This window comes from Aptenodytes forsteri, unplaced genomic scaffold, assembly GCF_000699145.1.
Source record: "Aptenodytes forsteri isolate BGI_AS27 unplaced genomic scaffold, ASM69914v1 Scaffold270, whole genome shotgun sequence".
Classification (NCBI taxonomy): Eukaryota; Metazoa; Chordata; class Aves; order Sphenisciformes; family Spheniscidae; genus Aptenodytes; species Aptenodytes forsteri.
Genome location: NW_008794631.1, coordinates 106,730 through 126,905, shown reverse-complemented (window position 1 = coordinate 126,905; position 20,176 = coordinate 106,730). Strand labels below are relative to the sequence as shown.

General features: G+C 40.9%; 1 protein-coding gene across 1 annotated transcript; it reads left to right on the top strand.

Annotated features, from left to right (window-relative positions):
- The first annotated feature begins 13,391 nt into the window (after nucleotides 1-13,391).
- On the top strand, nucleotides 13,392-14,255 carry LOC103894140 (probable G-protein coupled receptor 141). Its single transcript, XM_009273464.1, has one exon. It carries the CDS (start codon nucleotides 13,392-13,394, stop codon nucleotides 14,253-14,255), a length of 864 nt encoding a protein of 287 aa, XP_009271739.1.
- The last annotated feature ends 5,921 nt before the right edge of the window (nucleotides 14,256-20,176 follow it).

Below are 20,176 nucleotides of genomic sequence, written 5' to 3'. Positions count from 1 at the left end.
CATCAACAGCCCTTGTCACCATTGTCTCAATGGTGAAAATAATTGTGAGCTCAGTGGGAAAAAATGCTGCTCTATGTCTTCTACTCAAGCTTACATTTTGAGCTTACATTGCTTTTAAGGAATTTACATGTGCAAATTAATGTATCAAGTTATTTTTCTAAAATTAACTTTAAAAGTGAGAAATAGTAGTTCACTCATTTACCAGTCTGCATGTCTGGAGGAGAGGAAGTGGTGAGGGAAGGAAGCTATTGTTTTCTTTGGTGGAAACTGGAACAACCTCAGCCTACCAAGTCCCCCTTCCTCCCTGCCAACGATTACTGTTCCATGATAATATATAATCATGATACTGTTTATGTCACGCTGCCATAGTGAAAGAATTAGAAACTGATATACTCTGGTTTTGTATTGACTTTCTTATAAATGTCTTTTGCTGCAGTAATTTAATTTCATTAGGGAGCAGAGTTAATTAGCGTAGCTGTTTGTCATTACTAATGTAACCCATATATATGCACAGTCTCGTTATCTCTGCTGTTATCTCCTCTGTATGCAGTCTTGTAATAAATAAGAGGCAATTTACTGTAGCACTGCTCTGATATTCAAGAATATGCTCCTTTCAGGGCTGCTGAGTGGATATTGCACACTTTCATGCATTTTATTTTGTCTCAACAATAGTCGACCTGGAAACTCAGTCACAAATAAAATAACGAAAAATAATCACACGTGAAAGTGGAGTTCTCATTCTGTCCACCGCTAACAGCAGACTGCAAACCCAAGCTGATACCTCATTCACTGAGCAGTATTAATGTTTAGTCGATTAAGCAATCTGAAAGGCTGAACCTTCTCGGGTGCTTTAGGAGAGATGGAGCTCTTTGTAATGCAGTAGTGGGGTGTGGAGGATAAACAAGGCTGGCAAACAACAGCAGCAAACTTTTCACCCCAACGAATGTGAAGTACAGGAAGCAGTAAAATTACAAGAACAGATGAAAAACATGACAAGTGAAATTAGACAGTAAGCAGTTAGTTCACAGACAAGTAAGTAAAGCCAAGCTGTGAGACAAAAATGAATTTGCAAGAAAAATCTCAGCTGTTCCTTGGTTAAATACCCCAAACTGGTCACTCGTGGGCATATTTAACTATACAAGGGACACACAAAAAAGTGGTAACAGAGGCATATGGGAAAATACGTCATGTGAAATACATCACCATAACAACACCTTTTACAAAAGTGTGTAGGAGTGTGAAACCACTGCAGTTACTGGTGAAGTGAAAATGAAAAAAATAATAATTATGTTGGACCAAACTGGTTTCACGTGTTTTAATGTCAAGGGGTATTTTTGCTATAACAGAAAAACCCTGAGCTGATAAAATAATAGCAAGGACAAAATCTTGTTCTGGAGGTCAGAATGTGTGTAGGAGCAAATGGTAATTTAGATTTGTGTTATTAAATGTTCCACATTAATAATTGCTGCAAGTTAGTTACTATATTTAGTAACCAAATTTAGCAACTTGAACCTTCACAAAGCTGTGAACACGAAGTAAAGATGTGGAAGGGAGGTTCACCTCTGTGGTTTTAAGATGAGTTAAAATCACAGAATCATAAGAAAAAATAGATAGTAAGAGATGTCTCAAGGTCATCTAGCCCTATCACCTGCTCAAAGCATGACTAAACTCAAAGTTAGATGAGGCTGCCCAGGACTGTGTCTAGTTGTGTTTTGAAAAATCTTTAAGGATGGAGAATCCAAACACCTTCTCTGGGCTCCTGGCCCACAGCTGCACCACTCTCAAAATTATTATTAATATCCTCGTAAGATTCCTGCTGGCCCATTCCCCCAGTCTGCTGAGGTCCCTCTGAACAGCAGCCCTGCCCTCCAGCGTATTGCTGCTCCCTCCCATTTGTTGTTATCCACAAAGCTCTGTCCTGTTAGGCAGCTCACCGTGAGGATGTTGAAGGGTATCAGATCCAGCACTGAGGAGCTTTGCTCCTGACTGCCACTTATTCCTGCCAGCTCCTCTTCAGTGGTCTTTCAGTGCCGCGTTTGACCCTCACACCTGAGGTCCTCGCTCACCTGATAGGCCCCATCTTCCAGTGACTGAAGCCTTTGTAACTCACCCCACTCTGCCCCTGCCTTCCTCTACAAACAGTAAGAGGGATTTTTGCTACTAGAGACAGATGCTTTTGGGAAAATATTAAGTAAGTATGGTCCTTATTACTTAAGTAAGTATGGCCCATTCAGATGAAAATTTCACCCTAGAAAAATTTTTTCCTGGATTAATTCATATTCCAGAAAAGCTTTTTGAACATACTTTTTTTTTTTAAGTTTTCCAAACAAAAGCTTTTATTTTGAAAAGATTCATATTTTGTTACCTTTTCAGAATATTTCAACTGTTTGCTTCAAAATTGCATTTTTACTTTCTGTACTGGGTCTGGCTGGGATGGAGTTAATTTTCTCTGTAGCAGCCCGTATGGTGCTGTGTTTTAGATTAGTGACCGAAACAGTGTTGATAACACACCAGTGTTTTAGCTCTTGCTGAGCCATGCTTGCACAGCACCAAGGCTTTCTCTGTTTTTCCAGTCTGCCCTCTAGCCAGTGGGCTGGGGGTGGGCAAGAGGTGGGGAGGGGATGCAGCTGGGACAGCTGACCTGAACCAACAGAAAGGATATTCCATACCATATAAGATAATGTACAGCAGTAAAACTGCAGGGGGGGCGGAATTGTTTCCAAAGTAGCTGTTGCTCAGAGACTGATTGGGCATCGATCTGCTGGTGGTGAGTGATGATTGCTTTTGCATCACTTAATTATTCCCCCCCCCTTCACTTATTAAACTGTCTTTATCTTGACCCACGAATTTTCTTCTCTCTTTTGCCCTTCTGATTCTCTCCCCCATCCCTCTGGGGGAACTGAGTGAGTGATTGGGTGGGGGTTTAGCTGCCAGCCAGGGTCAACCAACCACACTTCAGAATTTAAGCCACATTTTTAAAGAAGGAGTTAAAAGATTGTAGAATTCCTTAAACTGGTGGTTTGGATTGCACCGAAGAGCTTTAGTTCAGAAAATAAAATTGGATTTTGATACAACCTTAATTTTATTCACACTGTTAAATTTGAACATGCAAAGCAAAAAATCCCCAAGGCTTCAAGGCTCAAACAGGAAAAACCTATGTTATTTATTCATTTTTTAATCAGGAGGAGTTTCAAGTAACAGGAGGATCTAACAAGCAACTTTTAAATCAATTAATTTTTAGCTTCTCATAGGTAACAACTGGTCGATGCTGGCTAACAATGGTTTGACAGTCATGCCTAAAACCATGCTTATTGAAAAAGAAAAAGAAGTAAGAGAATTAATTGCCTCTTTCATTGTCCTCCTTTGAACTGAGGACATAATCCCTGGATTTATTTTTGAGAGTTTACATCTTCCGATGCAAAGGGACATAACTTTGAATTTTTAGATGAATTAGGCCTTCAGCTTTACAGATAAATATAATGGTTTTAAAGTTGCTTATTTCTGCTATTTTGTACATTGAAAATGTACAATTGAAACACATATATCTATGTACCTCTGAAATGTGTAGGTACACTCCCTCCCTGATTTTCATCTGCACTTTAGATCAAATTATTAATCATCTTTAAGGCAGCTTTTTCTCTCTCTCAGGTTTAAATAAAATAAATCTCCAAAGAGGTCAGGATTTGCTTAGAGGAAAAGTATGACATCTTGAAAAGAAAATCTTCCCCCTGAGCTTATTTCTCGTAGTCAGTAAATAGCTGCTGAAGGGATGTTACATGTGGTTGGAGTAGGTAAATGAGTGTGGTACTTGGGTCATGGAAAAATCTCCTCATGCACTGTGTGCGGCTGCAGTTATCCTGCAAGCAAAACACTTTGGGCAGCAAATCTGTAGCGTGGGTCAGTGATGACCCTGGGGAAACAGCTGCCTGCCCTGTCATCCTTGGAAAGCAGCTGTAGGATGCTAAGGCCAGTACCACATAGAAGGTTTTTATATGAACAGTGAATAGACCTCCAAGTGAGAAAGAAATAGTAGATAATGCAGAGAAAGGCCTGTGCTGGTTTTTGGCTTCTATTTATCTCAAAGGTATATAGGAAACTTATCTAAAAGCATTGTGATTTATAAAAACTGAGTCGGCTTGAACTAGTCCTATAATCCTCTGTGAAGTTCAATCACGTTTTTTCTCACAGGTATTTAAAATGGGAGCTGAGCAAGGACTTCAAGCCCTTTCAGTTATTTCACAGTCCAGATGACTGCATTTCCCTACAGAAAGGTTTGTACCCTCTGAGGTCCTCGAGGTCTGTACGAACAGCCGGCTGACAACACTGTCACTGTGCAATAGGAGATTAGTCAGGCAGGTTTGCAAGGACGTTAGTAGCCCACCAGCTATGATTAAAGCAACATCAGCTTCTCCTTTTAATTCTTTCCAGAATGTGTATTTACCCTGTGGATGAACCTCCATATGAGTACTACCACAGATGCCTTTTCAGACTTGCAGCAGTCCAATGCGGGCACTGTCAAATCCTGCCTCCTGCTGTACGTGGGTATGAAAAAGGCAAAGTTCTCCTTTCTTTCACTTGCTTCACTGAGCAACAGCAAGCTTACTTTTCCTAGCCCTGCTATTCAACTTTATTTTGATTTACCTTTTCCTTTTTTAAATTGTCGAGTGTTTCTCAGCTGTCTTATCTAATTCTAAGAACTTTTCTACCCCCCTTTTCTAGGCCTTGTCCCTGGGGCTGAGCATTCCCCTCAATCTCTAAACATCTTGGGGGTTTGATTTCTCCTATTGGGCTCAAGAGCTATGATGCTTCCAGCAGTCTGTCTTCTTCATCCATGGGCCTCGGTCTTTCCCTCTGCTCTTTGGGAAAGGAGTGCATCACTAGCAAGTGTTACATTTGTGCTGGATTGCATGGGTTTAAGGCTCTTCCTGGATCTGGAGATGTTGCCCTACTGAATTTTTGGATGAAGAGCAGCAGGTTCTTAATCTCACCATATTTGCTCAGAGACTTTCAAGCCAGAAGCAGAGACAGGAGAGTCTTGTTGGAGCTCAGGAACTCTGGCTGCCAAGTAACCCCTGCGCGCTCCCATGGAAAGTGGAGAAAAACATCAGAAGAAGAGCTGCCTCTACCCCCAAAGGGAGGTAACTGCTGAATCCTAAAGACCCCCTTCTGCTTTTAAAGGTAGCTCTCTTCTGTCTTTCTGAAGCCAAGACTGATAGCCTGCAGTGGGACAATATTAGGAATGGAGGGATTTGGTCATTGCTCTCGACTCCTTCTCTCCATGCCTTTCTTCAGTTGGCAACTGGTGCATTAAAATATTCAAGTTTCAAGTTTGTGACATTTTGTACTCATTTGAGTTTCAGTCATTCAAAAATGATTGGTAGTTCAGTACAAGATTTTATAAAGTAACCTCATGTTGCACGTACAGAAATAATGTCCTCCCTATGTCTTCTGCATTAACAAAGTCTTCTCCCATCCTTCACTTCCAAGAACTGCTGGTGGTTGAAAGAAAAGCAATTAAGTTAATCACTTCATTTTAAATGTTCCCCTCCATTCCATTCTCTTGTTCTACAATCTATTTTTGTTACAATGGAAAGATAAGTCCAACAGGACTCTGCTAAACAGTTCATTTGGAACCTATCACATATTTCATTTTCATAGACTTAGCTTAAAGTATGTTAATTAGCTGCATGGCCCATCTATGCTTTAGGGTAGAAATGTTCTTACAATTACAGTAATTGCTCAAATCCTTGAACTGAGAAAACAAAGAAACAGTGAAAGCTATTGAATGAATTGATGTAGACAGTTTGATGGTACTTAGGATCATGATCATTTTAGTACGAGAGCATTCTGATTGGTTGTACATATTCTCTTTGCCATGTGTTGAGAGTATGGGGTATAAACAGACATACGGCATGGCATTCATTCTATTTCATTCCTGCAAACAGCATGTATAAATGGAAGCACAGAGATTTCCCAATTAGCAAAAAGGCAGCAGAAATGACATTGTTATTTCATCTTCCAAATGCTGAATGTGGCTGAATTATTTAGTAATACGTACAATATATATAACATATATAAGATATTATCCGATATAGTGAGCAAAAGTCTTTCTGAGTTGCTTTGGGACATGCTCTCAAGTAATGGTTCCTCACATTTCAGCAAATAGCAAACCTGGGTAAGATCTAAATAAGCACAGAGTCTGCTTTATTGATTTAAATGTCTTTGCTCTTAAAGGCCATTTTTTGTTTCCTGTAAAGAAATACCCTTCTGTAAGGAAGCTGTGGTCACTACTTACCATTATCATAGCACTAGAAGGATCAGAAGTGCTGGCCTGGATGTGAGTCAGAGCAGCTGGGGTAGTCACTGTTGTTGTTTAAGAGGTCTGCAACCTCCTCCTGAAAAGAGGAAGAACTGGGTGCTTTGGACCCAAAAGAAACCCAAGGCCTAGAGAGAGACCCCAGTAGAGATGCTATTTTTTTGGTAACTTTGGCAGTCTTTTATTAAACCATTGAGTTTCCAGATCTGATGATGCCAGTGATATTTGTGATTAGAATACAAAATGACAACTCTGCCCTGAGAAATGTATGGGTCTGCTGGAACTGCTTGTCTTACCATGGGTGATGGACTGGCCAGCACATAGGTTCATTCCTGGTTGCTACTGGCATCTCTAAAGAAGTCAACAGAACCTTTTCCAAGGCAGGGCAGAGAGGAGGTATACTTTAAATACATGATGAGCATCTCTTTTTAAATCCCTTCAGATTATTCTTGTCTGCACAACGCTTTGCTTCCTAAGCCACTTCTATTGTTGAGTGTTGCAGAACTGCTTTTTTCTCTGTTGCATTTTCTTCTGCACATGGTGGCCATGCTATGGACAAGACACTCTGAGGGTGAGAGAGTCAGTTTTTCTAAATACAGGACTTAGCCCACTGCACAAATGGCCTCAGCTTTGGAGTTTCCTCTGCTTGTGGATTTGCCCCACTGCAGGTTTTCCAAACCTTGGCCCTGTCTTTTCTTCCAGGGTCTTGAAGGAAGCAGCTTCTGTGGTGGCATCCACTAGCCAAAATATTCAAATTTCAAACTCACTCTTGCTTCTCTAGGCATCTTTGGAAATCCCACAGGAAATTGAATTGGAAAAGGCTGGTAGCCTGCAGCATAGCTTTTGTATTCAAATCTCTATTAGTGATAGGAAGTAAAAAATCTTCTAGTTTCACAACCAGCCTAGTTTCCACCACTGAGAACAGCATGAAATATTACCACTACATATTGGAGATGCTCTAGACCTTCTGTTTCATACTGATATCTGATTTCTTTTATATCTCAGAATTCACACTATTGATATTGATTCCGACACCCCATCCCCTCCCCTCCCCAGTAAGGATTAATGCTAACCCATTTTTTTCTGATTTGCTCATGGGTTTGGGTTCTAGAGAGCTCATATCTGATACTTCAAGTTCTCAATAGTTCAAAATCCTCTTTTGTCACTGTTTTTCTAGCAGATGTGCTTTTGGGATGCGTGTTTTGACAAAACTGGGTGACAGGCCTCTAGACACCAGAATCATCGAATTATAAACTAATTTCCTGACAAATGTAAACATTTTTTATTTTCAGAGTCCTAGTCCCTGTCTTCTAGTGCTCTCTCTGCAACTCCATCCAGAACGTGAGCACTCGCCTTTCTTCCAGAAAAATGGGAAACGTTCCTCAGTAAAGGTAAGGCTCATTTTTGTGGGGTATGGTCACAAACGCACAGTTGCAAGATCTCCGGGAGTTTAAGATCAATGGGAATTTGGAAAAACAACCCAAAACCAAAAAACAACCCCAAAACCAACATCTCCATCCCACCTTGAAAGCACCACCTCTGTGTTTTGGGCATCCTCCATGCTTCCTGTAACTCATTGAAAACTGCTGTCAGTGCAATGAGGATCTCTGCTTTCCTGCATAAATTAATTGGCTTATGTGTTTTCTTTCTAATTGCTTTTTGGTTTAGTAAACATTAAGCCTTGCCCAACTCTGTGTCAAGCAAACATTTATTGCAGGGATCTAATTCCTGCAGAGGCTTGCTGATTCTGCATATTAGTATCAGGAAAGAAGAATTTGGGCTCTGTGGCTGTGACTGTATTTATCAAGCAGAATAACATGAGAAATGGGGTAAAGCAGCATTCTGTGGGGCTATCCCTAGAAACGCAGACTTCTGAGAAAGGCTGTGGGACTGAAAACAAAGGGAATTAAGATTGACAAGGAGGATGGGTGACAGCGTGTTCAAGCAGAAAGGAAAACATTTGGGACTAGGAAAAGGTTATGCTGTCAGTGCCAGATCCTTGGCTCACATGTGGTTCTCCGCAGCTGTTCCCGAGTACAACGGTGCTTTAAAGCCAGCATTATAAATTTTCTGGAATAACCTAAAGCAGCAACAACTTTAATTGCCTCTACAGGTGTTGGAGGGCAACTAGACCAAACAGTAGGACAAAACTATTTCATAAATCTTCTAACTTACTACTAAACTGGTATGTACCAGCACAGGAGAATAATGACAAGTTCCTGAACTTGTAATAATAAATATAATCTCCTTTCCCCAAACCCAAGAAATAACACTTTTGTGGTATACTCTGCCAAATTCCTCCACAGAGATCCATGATGTATTACTTATATAAAGTATAATGTCTACTTTTGAGGTGTATTAAATTGCTATGACTGAGGCAATTACATATTATTATTTCTAATAAACAGAGAAGCCAGATAGCCTCTTCCATCCTGACAAACAAAGCCTGAGAAACCTCTCAGCAAATCTGCAACCAAATAAGTAGAAGATTAGTCCAAGAATCACAAATCTCCTGCTAACCTTGTTGACCATTTACTGACTGAAGTTATTAAATTCTTCATCCTGCATGGGTGGGTGGGATTGGCAAGTTAAAGGGATTATCCTGCAAGTTCACTAACCATGGAGTATGACTTGCTCACTTTCTGGTACCTGTGACTCATGTCTAACAGAGTGGGAGTGAGACAGCAAGAACTGTGATTGCATCTGCAATCACAGAAAAAGCAGTATGTTAAAACATAACACAGGTATTCCCTATCTTACTGTTGTTTATGACTCTGACCTATATGTAGCTCAGTTCTTATAAGTAACTAGCAGTAGCGGGTTTAATGTTAATAAATAATTGAAATTATCAGCAATTATGACCCTAGGTTGGAAGTAGCTAAAATTGAAAACCTATCCAGTAACACAAGGTAGTGCAGTTTTATGGCTGTTCCTAGACAGAAAGGAGCTCTCAAGCTCGTATGTGAAACCTTGGTTGCTATTATACTGACCAGTAAACATAACATTTTATTACAAAGTGACACAGAAAGCAGAAGAAATCATGCAGAAATGAAACAAAATCAAGAACTTAGAGTTCTACTGCAGATCTAGCCCCTGCTTAAAGGAACTCCGTTACACCCATGCACAGGCACAGTCAGTGACACTTCCACAGAGACTCATCCCGTCTCTGAACATCCAACAGGCCTTGTTCCTCTTCTCTCAACTATTGCTTTTTCTTCTGTTTTATTTTCTTTTCTTAATAATTTAAACCTTCATTTTTCTTCTTTGTCTTCTGTTTCTCCCAATGTTGAACCAGACATGCCCAGTTCTCTCCTTCCTTAAAATCTATTTGTGATGCTAGTCTTGACCTGGATCTCTGATGTGTATATATGCGTTTCTCTTTCAACCTTTATTCTCACCACTGGTCAAGGCAAACTATGTGCTGATGAAGTAAGAAGCAAAGGCAGGATCTGAAATTTCATTTGAACAGGCTGATGTGACTCAATTTCCTTTTGTACTTAAATGAGAAACTAACCTAAGACTTAAGACCTAGATTACAGAGCTGAGTGATTTTTTTTTTAACAGAAGAATGTGAAGATGAAAGGTTAACACGCTGAACAGCTTCAACATACAACCTTCACGGAACATTTCAAGGACAAAGCGACTCAGAGGTATGAAACATCAATTGAGAAGTTCAGTTTCTGACCCCCATCAGTGTCAGCCAATGGCGCTCTCCCCAAGGTGACAAGAGAATTTTCTACGCAACACCTTTGCAGGGTTTTTGGTATCACTTTACATCCAAAGAGCTCAGACTGGACTGAGCAAGGTAACAGAGTGTGCAAAGCTCTTGATCTCATAGCCTGATTCAGCTCTGTCTGGAGTGCCGGCTGTCACATAGCAGCCATTTCAGGAATGCAATTTCTTCATGTCTCTTCTGCATTATTACTATGTGGTTCAAGCTTTGTGGATCACTTCAGGTCCTATGGACAGAGCACAAGGTTGCAGGCATTTCCCTGCTTTACCCAGAGGCTGTGGACGTAGTCTCATGATCACTCTAACCCATCGAAACCATCAGTGTCTGACACCCAGGCTGTTCTCTACCTTTGTGTGTTTCTGCAGAACCAACTGATCATTTTGCCATCCAAATACCATGTCAGGCTGCAGCCTGTCCTTATGTGGGGTTATGTGATGCTGGAACCACAACGGGTGAGTACCATTATTCATGTAGCTGTTTTCCTTCAGTGCTCTGTCTGCTGGAGCAATTGCACATTTCTCTTACCCCAAGCCCACGAGTATATGCAGTCTCCAAAATGGGCGTGCCTCCTGTTCTGAATCCTGGTCTAGATGAGATGCTAACTGCTCCCTCAAAGCTTTCAGAGTTTACCCTGAGAACATCTTGCAGACTGCTGTCTCCACGTTCTTGCTCACCCTCACTGAAACAGAAACTCTTTCTGTTTCTCTCTCTGACTTTCATTGCCCTTGGTTTTTTTGAGTCTTTGTATTTATTTACTTCTAATAGTTCTCTTTCACATCTTGTTCTTCCTAATGACTGTACTTAATAATAGGAGAGAAGCCTCTCAGAGGGAACCATCCTCACATCCACAGCAGAGGATGACTGCTTGATAGCAGGAGCAGTGCTAGTTCAACCCTGCTGGAATATTGTTTTTATGTTATTGCTCACAAAACCTTGTGTGTTATCCTTTTGTGTTTGAGTACTGATGACTCTGACTGCGGTCTAGAACTCAAATTGAAAAATTAACTGGGCTAACATTTTTCTGTTTAATTTCCAGTCAAGAAACTGCTTTTTAATGTCTCTAGAAGAGCCCCGACTCAATGCTTTCCTCTTTTTAGTGAGCTACCTTATACTAATGATATGGTTTGGGGTCAGCATTCATGCCTGCGGGTCAGGCATAATCTCCAAGCGCCACTGGCCTCTGCATGTCTTTTTTTTTAACAGCAGGAACTCTGAAGTTGCTTTTCATATATGTCTGAAGCTTATTTTACTTATAATATTTAAACAGTGAGTAATCTCTGAATTCTTGAAGGTCTAATAACATGTTAGAGTGAAATCTTTTATTAACTCTGCTAAACACTGTTATTCTGGCATATTTAGCTTAATTATTAAACATAAAACAAGTTCAAGGGAAAAGTGCATTCATAATGAAAAATCCTCTGCTCAGTTGCATATTTCTTCACTTGATCAGTGGCACTTCTTACTTCCTTAGTAGCAAAACCCAGTAACTTGTAGTAGTTGTACAGCTCAGGGAATCACTGCCCATCTGAGCTTTAAGACTGACCAAATTGTGGGCAGAAGTAGTCCTGATGGGTGGGTCTGTCCTACATGTCCGAGCACAACAATGGTCTCTGACAGCTCAGCAGCTTTTCAGTGGTGCTCTCTGCATGAACAAAATAGTATTAGATGTTGTACGTATGTGATTGCTATCACAGTGAAGCAAGAAAAAAGGCTTGTGCCTTCCTGTATGCGGGCTGAGAAAACCCTCAACTGTTCTCGGTCAAACAGTAACACCAAAGGCTCTTTTTTTCACACTGGTTATATATGCCATATGCTATGGATGCATGAAACGGCAAAGAAGAAGGGGGAAGTCACAAAAATAAGAGATTATAAGGTAAAATTTAAGTATCTTATTTCTCTAAATAGTGAAAAAACATAATCTATTTCTGAGTAATGTAAAATGTTGACATCTAGGCTGTAATTATGCTATTTATAACAACAAAAAGATTGTACCTTCTTAAAGCCAGTTTGAAATATTAACAATAGACATTGGAAAATGAGTTTGTGTCAAGAGCAGAAGTCATCCTCTTAAAGCTTGTAAAACTTTTCTTATAGCCAAGTTTCTGGGAAAGCAAATTTCTCATGCTGGTCTCAGGAATATTAGGTGGGTATACAATTTTAGCCATTTAAATGCTTCTAACATCATGCATTTTAAAAGGGAGTAAACAGAAAGGTTTATATCAGTCTTGGACACAACACTCCAATAGCCTTCTAAAGATGCTTTGCCTGATGCTTCATAAATAAGAACTTTCTCCGAAAATGTTTTGCAGTTGCAGCCTATCATTTTACAGATGAGTGCAACAGAATTAAGAATTGCTGATTAGAACAAGCTTACTGACTTCAAACTTGAAAGGAATCGGAGAGAGAAGACGCTGCTTTTTTAAGAGACCACTTTTCAGCTCTTTCTTACTTTGTTCTTTTGAAACTCTTTGTAAGGTAAGGACAGACTTCATTAGCAAAGTATGCATGTACCCTGCCTGCTATCCCTGTATACTTGTACAGAAATCTGTATGCAAGCCCAAACAACTGAACAGTCCACATTTTGCCTTAAGTCTAAATAAGAATGCAGCTGTATGTGGCTATGTTCAACAAGTGCCAATAGGATGATATCTTTCAGGAGATTGTTCCTAAATTAATTTTTAGCTTTTCTTCCCTTTTCATAGTAGAGTAGCTCAGGTGAAATTCTGTAGCAAAAAGACTTGGAGCTGAAGCAAGAAGAAATTGAATTTTCATCTGCAGATCTTTATTTTCAATGTGCTCTATGCATCTAGAAACTGAAACTGTTGATGCCTTATGGGTATCCAGCACCCATCCAACAAGATGCTAAAAAGATGGCTCAGGTGCCTTCATAAAGTATCCACAAATTATAGGTACAACCTCTTCACATTTCAGTATTTTTCCCACCTTCAACTTTAGCTTTATAACATGAGTGCAGATTAAACTTGTATAATTTACAAACAGACAGTGTCTTGGCTATTTCAAATGGCTGAATCCAGAGGCAAATAATTGAAAAAAAAATATCCTAGAATGCAGTTTAGTAAATTAAAAACCCATTTGTAATTATATAAAACATGGTTTTAATACCAAGAGGCATGGATTTTTGCTGTCATATACAGTATGACAACAGCTATAAGGTTGCATACTGCATGGGATAACACCATTTCAAACACAATTCAGTAAAATGTCCCTTCGTGAATCTGCGACATTCCATAGTTAACAATAAAGGAAGCAACAAAGAAAAAGCGTCTTTTTAAAATTCCTGTTTTTCACTTTCAGTAACCTTCAAAAGAGGAGCTTAGGAGGATGCCTAACAGCAGCGTAAGCCAGCAGAACCATTCCTCCAATGAGACGCTGCCGGACACCTCAGAGGGGCTCCACACCGTTCTCATAGCCCTGTACATCATCGACCTGGCTGGTGGCACCCTTGGGGTCATCATGATGTCCCATCAGTTGTTTCAAAGGAGATTGCAATCTGTGATGACCGTTATCATCGTCAGCCTCCTGGTACTGCACACCTTTATGCTACTCAGCATCCCCTTCCGCCTCAGCTATTACATTTTACAGGAATGGAAATTTGGGAGGTTCGCCTGCAAGCTAGCAAGTGTCATCATCTACCTCCACATGTACACCACCTTCATGTTTTATGTGGCTATCATCATAATACGCCTCTTCCCACTCGAGTTTAGGAAGTGCTACACTACAACCTGGGTGGCTGCTGTCTGGCTGGTGGGAGCGCTGGTGATCACACCTGTTCTTCTCTCCTACTATGGCACCTCTAAGACATACCACTCCTCCAAATGTTTTCAGTTCCACAAGGAGATACAAGAGATGCCCATGGTGATTGTAAACTACTGCTTAGTTGGGATTTTGGTGGCAGTTTGTGCTGTGCTCACTGTAATCCAGTTGTCTGTGATCTATAGACTGGCTGTGAAATACTGGCCTGACATCAACTCCCATGTGGAATTCAGGGCTCAGGCAAAGAGTTTCTTCTTCATCTTGGTAACATTAGTGTGCTTTATGCCTCATCATGTATTCAGAGTATATTACATCCAAAACTTTCACCTGGATAAAGACCATAAACTACTCCCATACAACGAAATTTTTTTAGCTTTAACAACAATGTGCTGCTTGGATATGTTGTTCTTCATAGCAGGAGTAGCCCACTGAACTGTGAACTACCAGGAAATCCAGCTGCAGTGTGTCAATACTGGCTTTTGGCAGAAATAAAACTGTGTTGGGACTTTGCTGAGCTAGGGACACTGCTGAGTTTTCGGCATGGCTGTATAGGTCTGTAGCATTGTTTGGCTGTTGCAGACCAGTAAGATCCATCTTTCAGAAGCTACTGGTTTTTATCTTCTCTCTTGAAGGCAGACACATGAGTCTTACTCTAGTCTTTGACCTAAGAGTCATGCCCTGAAGCTTCATTAAGATTTTCCTCAGCTGTCCCTCTCTAACAATTACAGCACGAGTATCCATTCCTTTCTCTTTTTTCCTCAAAGTGTCTCAGTAACAACAACCCACTGTGGCCGATAAGTTGTCCACTCTGAACGTCTTTCTTCTGGCTATTGTGATACTGAAGGGAAGAGAGGGAAGAAAGAAATTCTTTTACAGGACTTTTTGTACTAGTGATTTTAGATAGCAAGGATATAAACTCTATTCAGATAAAAAGTATTCAAGGCATGAAACAGGGTATGAATGAAATATTGTAGTAGCATATTTCAGCAGAATCCTTCTTTTCATCACTTATACAAAGTGTATATTAAATTAAATGATATGAAAACACTTATCATTCTCACAACTTCACTTTTACTTGCTTCATTCCAAAGCCACAAGCACCTCACTGAATTGTGGTGATTACACATTTAGAGTGAGTGAGAGCGGAACAGGCCACAGGTTTCAAAACTTTGCCTTATGTCACTCTCCCATCAGGACTGGATCTGTGGCTGTTATCCCTTAGGTCCATTGTAACCAAAGAAATACAAGTTACTGTGGTCCCATAACTGGATCTGGAATTCGAATCGAGGGGTCTGGTCCTTTACTGAAGGATCAGCCGCTCTCTAGGAGAGGGAAATATTTTATCAGCCTTCAAAAAACCTTTGATGTCTCGTCACTTTCAGTTGCCTGTTGATTTATTATCAGATGCCATATTTTTTCCATTTGCACATGTAACAAAGCAAAACTAGAATAAACTGACTGAACTGTGTTTAATCAGTTCAACATATGCTCATGTATGTGTATACAAACTTGTGCTGGAGTATATATTTTCTCCATTAGATGGATTATATTCTTTGGGAACCACATCCGTTCTGGGAATCTCTGTTTTATCTTCATTATGTAAAAGTTTTTTTCATGATTGCATTCTGCCTGTTCTGCTCAGTGCAGAAGGTCTCTAACCCTTCTGCTGAAGACCCCACTGTCATTTGCTGCATCCCAACAGCTTGAGGCCAGATTTCTCCCACCCCAGACTCCCAGGAGTCACACAAGAGTACACTTCCTCCTTCATAGCCCCATAAGTTGCCATAATTTTTAGTCTGGCAATCTTTGCTACAGAAGTACTATGATCCCTGGATTCAAATGGGTCAAAAGTTGATTTGGGAGGGTTAAAAAGTTGCACCTATAAAGTAATGCTAGCGATGCCTCAGATTGATGGCATTTCTTTGAACGGAACAGCTTACACCTACTTTGTCAGTCCTGAATATTTATTCAGCATTTTTTGGTTTTGCCTTTACATTTCAGTAAAACAACTTTGTTGAAAACTCCAGACGGTTCCAGGATCTTTTCTGCCTCTTTTAAAAAGTGGGAGGTGTCCAGGGGACCAGCAGCAAGTCCTGAGGCCTTCTGAAAATCCTGCCCTTATGGCTTCCTCTAGTGTTACCAGGTCCACTCCTGTTCATACAATACAGTCTGCTCAGCCCATGGTTTTCAAAGACGGCAGCTAGAGGTGCAGTACAATACAACACAACAGAGATGAAATGCAAAGGGACAGATTCTAAAATGGGTGAATAGCTCCCAAACCAGCTTCTTTTCAAATCCTTCTCCAGGCAGGATGCAGCATATGTAGCCAATAAGAGATCCAGGGCCCCTCAAGGTGAAAAAGCTTAAATAAAGCTCTGGTACTTCAGGACAGTTTTGAGGAAAACAAGGCAAGAGGCAGGGCCTGCAGAGAAGCCATTTGCACCTCTGCCACCAGAAAGAGTTGAGATAAGTTGGATCTACCAAAATCTTTAGGAAAACTGGCAAAGCTCCAAGTGGGGCAAGAAGTACCTTGTTTTTCCCTTCTGGTTACTGAACTCCTGTGGCTAAATAAAAAATCTGTTATTTGAAGAAGTGTCCTGTGTCACTGCCTATTCTCATTGACCAGTGTTTCCAAGATGACTAATCTGGTAAAAATCAGAGTCATCTGGTGTTGCTTGTGAGTCTGCTGATAATCTAGCAGTCCAGCATAATGGTGTGCAAGTTTGGGAGAGGAAAAGGGAAATTACATGCATATCCTCAGCTATGGTAACAAATTATGCCTTGGTGGCCTTGCCCTTGGCTTTTGCCTGACATTTTTTACCCGTGTCTGGCTGTGTACCTTGCTGAAATAACCCTGACCCACTGATTTGACTTCCTGGCGTGATGCTGAAGCTGTGTTGCCCTTCACAGTTGTCTGGTAACCACTGACTTCTGGCTGTCACTGGTCCTGCTCTGCTTGCCTTGCTTGGGTACCATAGGATTGCACGCTGCAGTGGGTCTGGCTGGGATGGAGTGAACTTTCTTCATAGCAGCCCATACAGTACTGTTTTCTGAATTTGTGGCTAAAACAGTGCTAATAACACAGTGTTTTGACTACTGCTTGATGCTTGCATAACATCGAGGCTTTCTCTTTTTCCCACTCTGCCCCACAGTGAGTAGGCTGGGGGTGGACAAGACATTGGGAGGGGACACAGGTGGGACAACTCACCTGAACTGGCCAAAGGGATATTCCATACCATATGACATTGTGCTCAGCAATGCAAACTGAGGTAGAAGAAGAAGAAGGGAGGGGATTGACTTCTTTGGTGGCAGTTGCTCAGAGACTGGCTGGGCATCGATCTACTTGTGGGAGATGATAAGTGATTTCCTGCTTGTTGTTTGTTTTTTTCTCTTTCCTTCACCTATTAAACTGTCTGTGTCTCGACTCATGAATTTTGCTTTTGTTCTTCCTATTCTCTGCCCCATCCTGCTGGGGGTGGCGGGACTGAGAGAGCAGTTGGGTGGGTGCTCAGCTGCTGGCCAGGGTCAGCTGACCACACACCCCTTGCTGGTGAGACCCCTGCCCTCCCATTGCCAGAAAATTGGATGTAACTGAAATTTGTGCCTGTGGTGCTTCTTCCCTGCAGCCACAGCCAAACAACCTTTATTATTAACCATTGCAATGAGGGAAAGCATGGAAAGTGAAGTGCAGCTTATGCTTCAGCTTCTTCTCACTGTTATTAAAAACTACAACAGTTTTTGCACCAAGGCTTCAGGTAGAACTTCATTCTAGTGCTTGCTGTACCATCCAGATCGTACCTCATCCCCATTTCTTCTTTCACCCAACAGTCACTTTCTTTAACCCCACCCATGAACCACAGCCTTCTCTGCCTCTTGGCCTTCACCACTGATCTATCTTTCTTTCCTGTGTTTTAATCTAAACTCCTTTTTCTTTTTTTTATGCTTGACCATTTTCTCTGTACCTTCTCTCACTGGCTAGGGCTCAGTCATGTGAGGTCAAACCACTCACTGGTCTCAGTATGGTCCTCTTAATTCAGAGGATAATGGATTGAGCATTGATCCCAGTGTTGTTACATCTGAGATTCACATTAAAGTGCTAGAGATAAGCTGTATTCAATACCCAGTCCCCCACTGAGATCAGGAAGCACTCTAAAAACTGGTTAAAATAGAAAGTTACCACACTCCAGGAGGATAATCTGAGAAGTAAATTCTGAAAGGGCAATAATATTGAGCTCAGATTGTAGGGTGCTATTCTTACTATGAATTATGTAATGACACATCCTCTGGAAAACAGTTAAAAACGGTTGGTTTGAATGCCATTTGCATGATCCAAGTAATTCTGGAGATAATTATACACATTAGTAGTTGCTTTCACATTAACTGAATATGTAAAATTGTAAACCATTTAACTATCCCATTCATTTTTAATGCCATCAAATGAACACTGGGAAAATCCCCAGACATTCTGAAGGAAAGAAGATCAAACTGCTAAATGTATCTTCTGTTGTTCTCTGCATCAAGTTCTGCATAAAAAGAACAGGCAAACAAAACAAAACCAAAATCCCATTTGTACACCTGACTTCGTAAGTTAGTTTGATAATAGAAAGAATTAGGTGGAGCAAGAGGATTCTTACCATCAAAAACTAGTGTGCTCACTGCTGTCACAACTACGGTGCTACTATAGGTGGCCTGTTTCTACCTAACTCAGGCATATCCTTTTAAACAGTGCTGAGGGTGATGTGAGCCCACTCACATGCAAACTGCACAAGGGCATATCTTTTTTAATTCATATCTGCTAGTATCCAGAACAGCAATGCTTAAATGTAAAAAAGTCTCCATTTCCTTCTGATGCATCTGTTCCTTCTGCCTGCTTATAGAGAGGACATATTGATGATGCTGTCAGATGGGCATGCCCCTCACTGTAAGCAAGCGGAAGGAACAGATGCATTAGGAGGAAACAAAGGCTCACTTCCCTTCTCCACTCAAGCACTGGCATTCTGAGCACTGATATAGATTTTGGTGGGGAAAAAGAAAGGATCTTCTCTCCAAAAGCATGTGAAGTCCTCAGCAAATACAGTCATTGTGTACTCAGTGAAATCAGCTCCTTGGTAGCCTTGTTCTTCTTTCTTGTGCTTCTTAGCTGTCTCTCCCCACTTTAGACCCGCAAGCATACCCCTCATGTCCCAGTTTCTGACCCACTTGGGACTGAGATGGCATCCCCACCTGCGAAGGCTCTCTCGCTTCAAGTAGATGTATATGCTCATTTATGGAAAAACACACAGGAGCACTGAGGTACATGTAGAAACATACAAGCTGGTGAATGTTGCTTGTGAAGCACCAGACTTGAGGGGAAAGTTAGGCTCCAGATGAAGTAATTTTCTCTCTGCCAAGGAAAGATGTGATGGTGATTCTCAGTGCTCTGCCTTAGTGCTAACAAGAAAGTAGCTGCCTCTTTTTAGGTCCTGGCAAGCAAGGAGGGAGGTGATGAAAGTTTCAGAAGAAAGAAGGCTGCAGGAGACAGACTAGAAGACATTTGTCTTGCATGCCGATTCTTTCATTCATGATTTCTCTTGAATACTTGGGAAGGCTGATTTGTGTTACCCAAGACATGCTATCATTGCATAAAACACAGTGTAAGTTCTAATACTCCATGGCAATAAATTGCATTAATCTATTGAACAAGAAAATAAAAACCACTATGATAAGGTACAGCTTTTATATGATATTAAACAAGAGCATAAAAATACATGCTGCTTTCATTTCATACCCTGCTTGGCAGAAATATCGTACGCTAAGTAAATCCAGTGACACATCTTCTGTCAGTATGCCACTAATGTTTACTCAAAGATATGATAAACAATCCTTTAGCCATAATTTTTAAACAAACCTCTTCCTATAGCAATTCTTCCTCTTTCATATTCATATCCTCTCTCTGTGGAAACCCCCTCTAAAATTTTGCAATATGAAAACCAGCAGATTCATGTGAAAAGGCTACCCACTGGAAAAAAACTTGCTCTCCCCAAAATGATAAAAGCGACTGGAAATAAAGGGAAATATTCACAAGCTCCATGCTTTATTTTCTCCCTGGCATTGTCATACCAGCCTCCTTTCCCAAAGCTTGACCTAACCAGGTGATTCTCTATGTGTCGTGAATGGAGCAAATGAAGAAATGAATTCAGGAAGAGGCTTTTCCGCAATGAGGAACACCAAGATGACTCATCTGCTGCTCCTGGTGTCTCTCTCGCTGTCCTCTGGCTCTGCTGTGAAAGCACACAATGTCAGTGCACAGGCTGGTGGAGCCTGTCCCATAAACAGGCTGTGCAACGTAAGTCACCAGGCACTCTCCTGCTTTA

What these genes read in the sequence shown, in the direction of transcription:
- LOC103894140 (XM_009273464.1), top strand. Translation starts at nt 13,392, where the DNA reads ATGCCTAACAGCAGCGTAAGCCAGCAGAACCATTCCTCCAATGAGACG.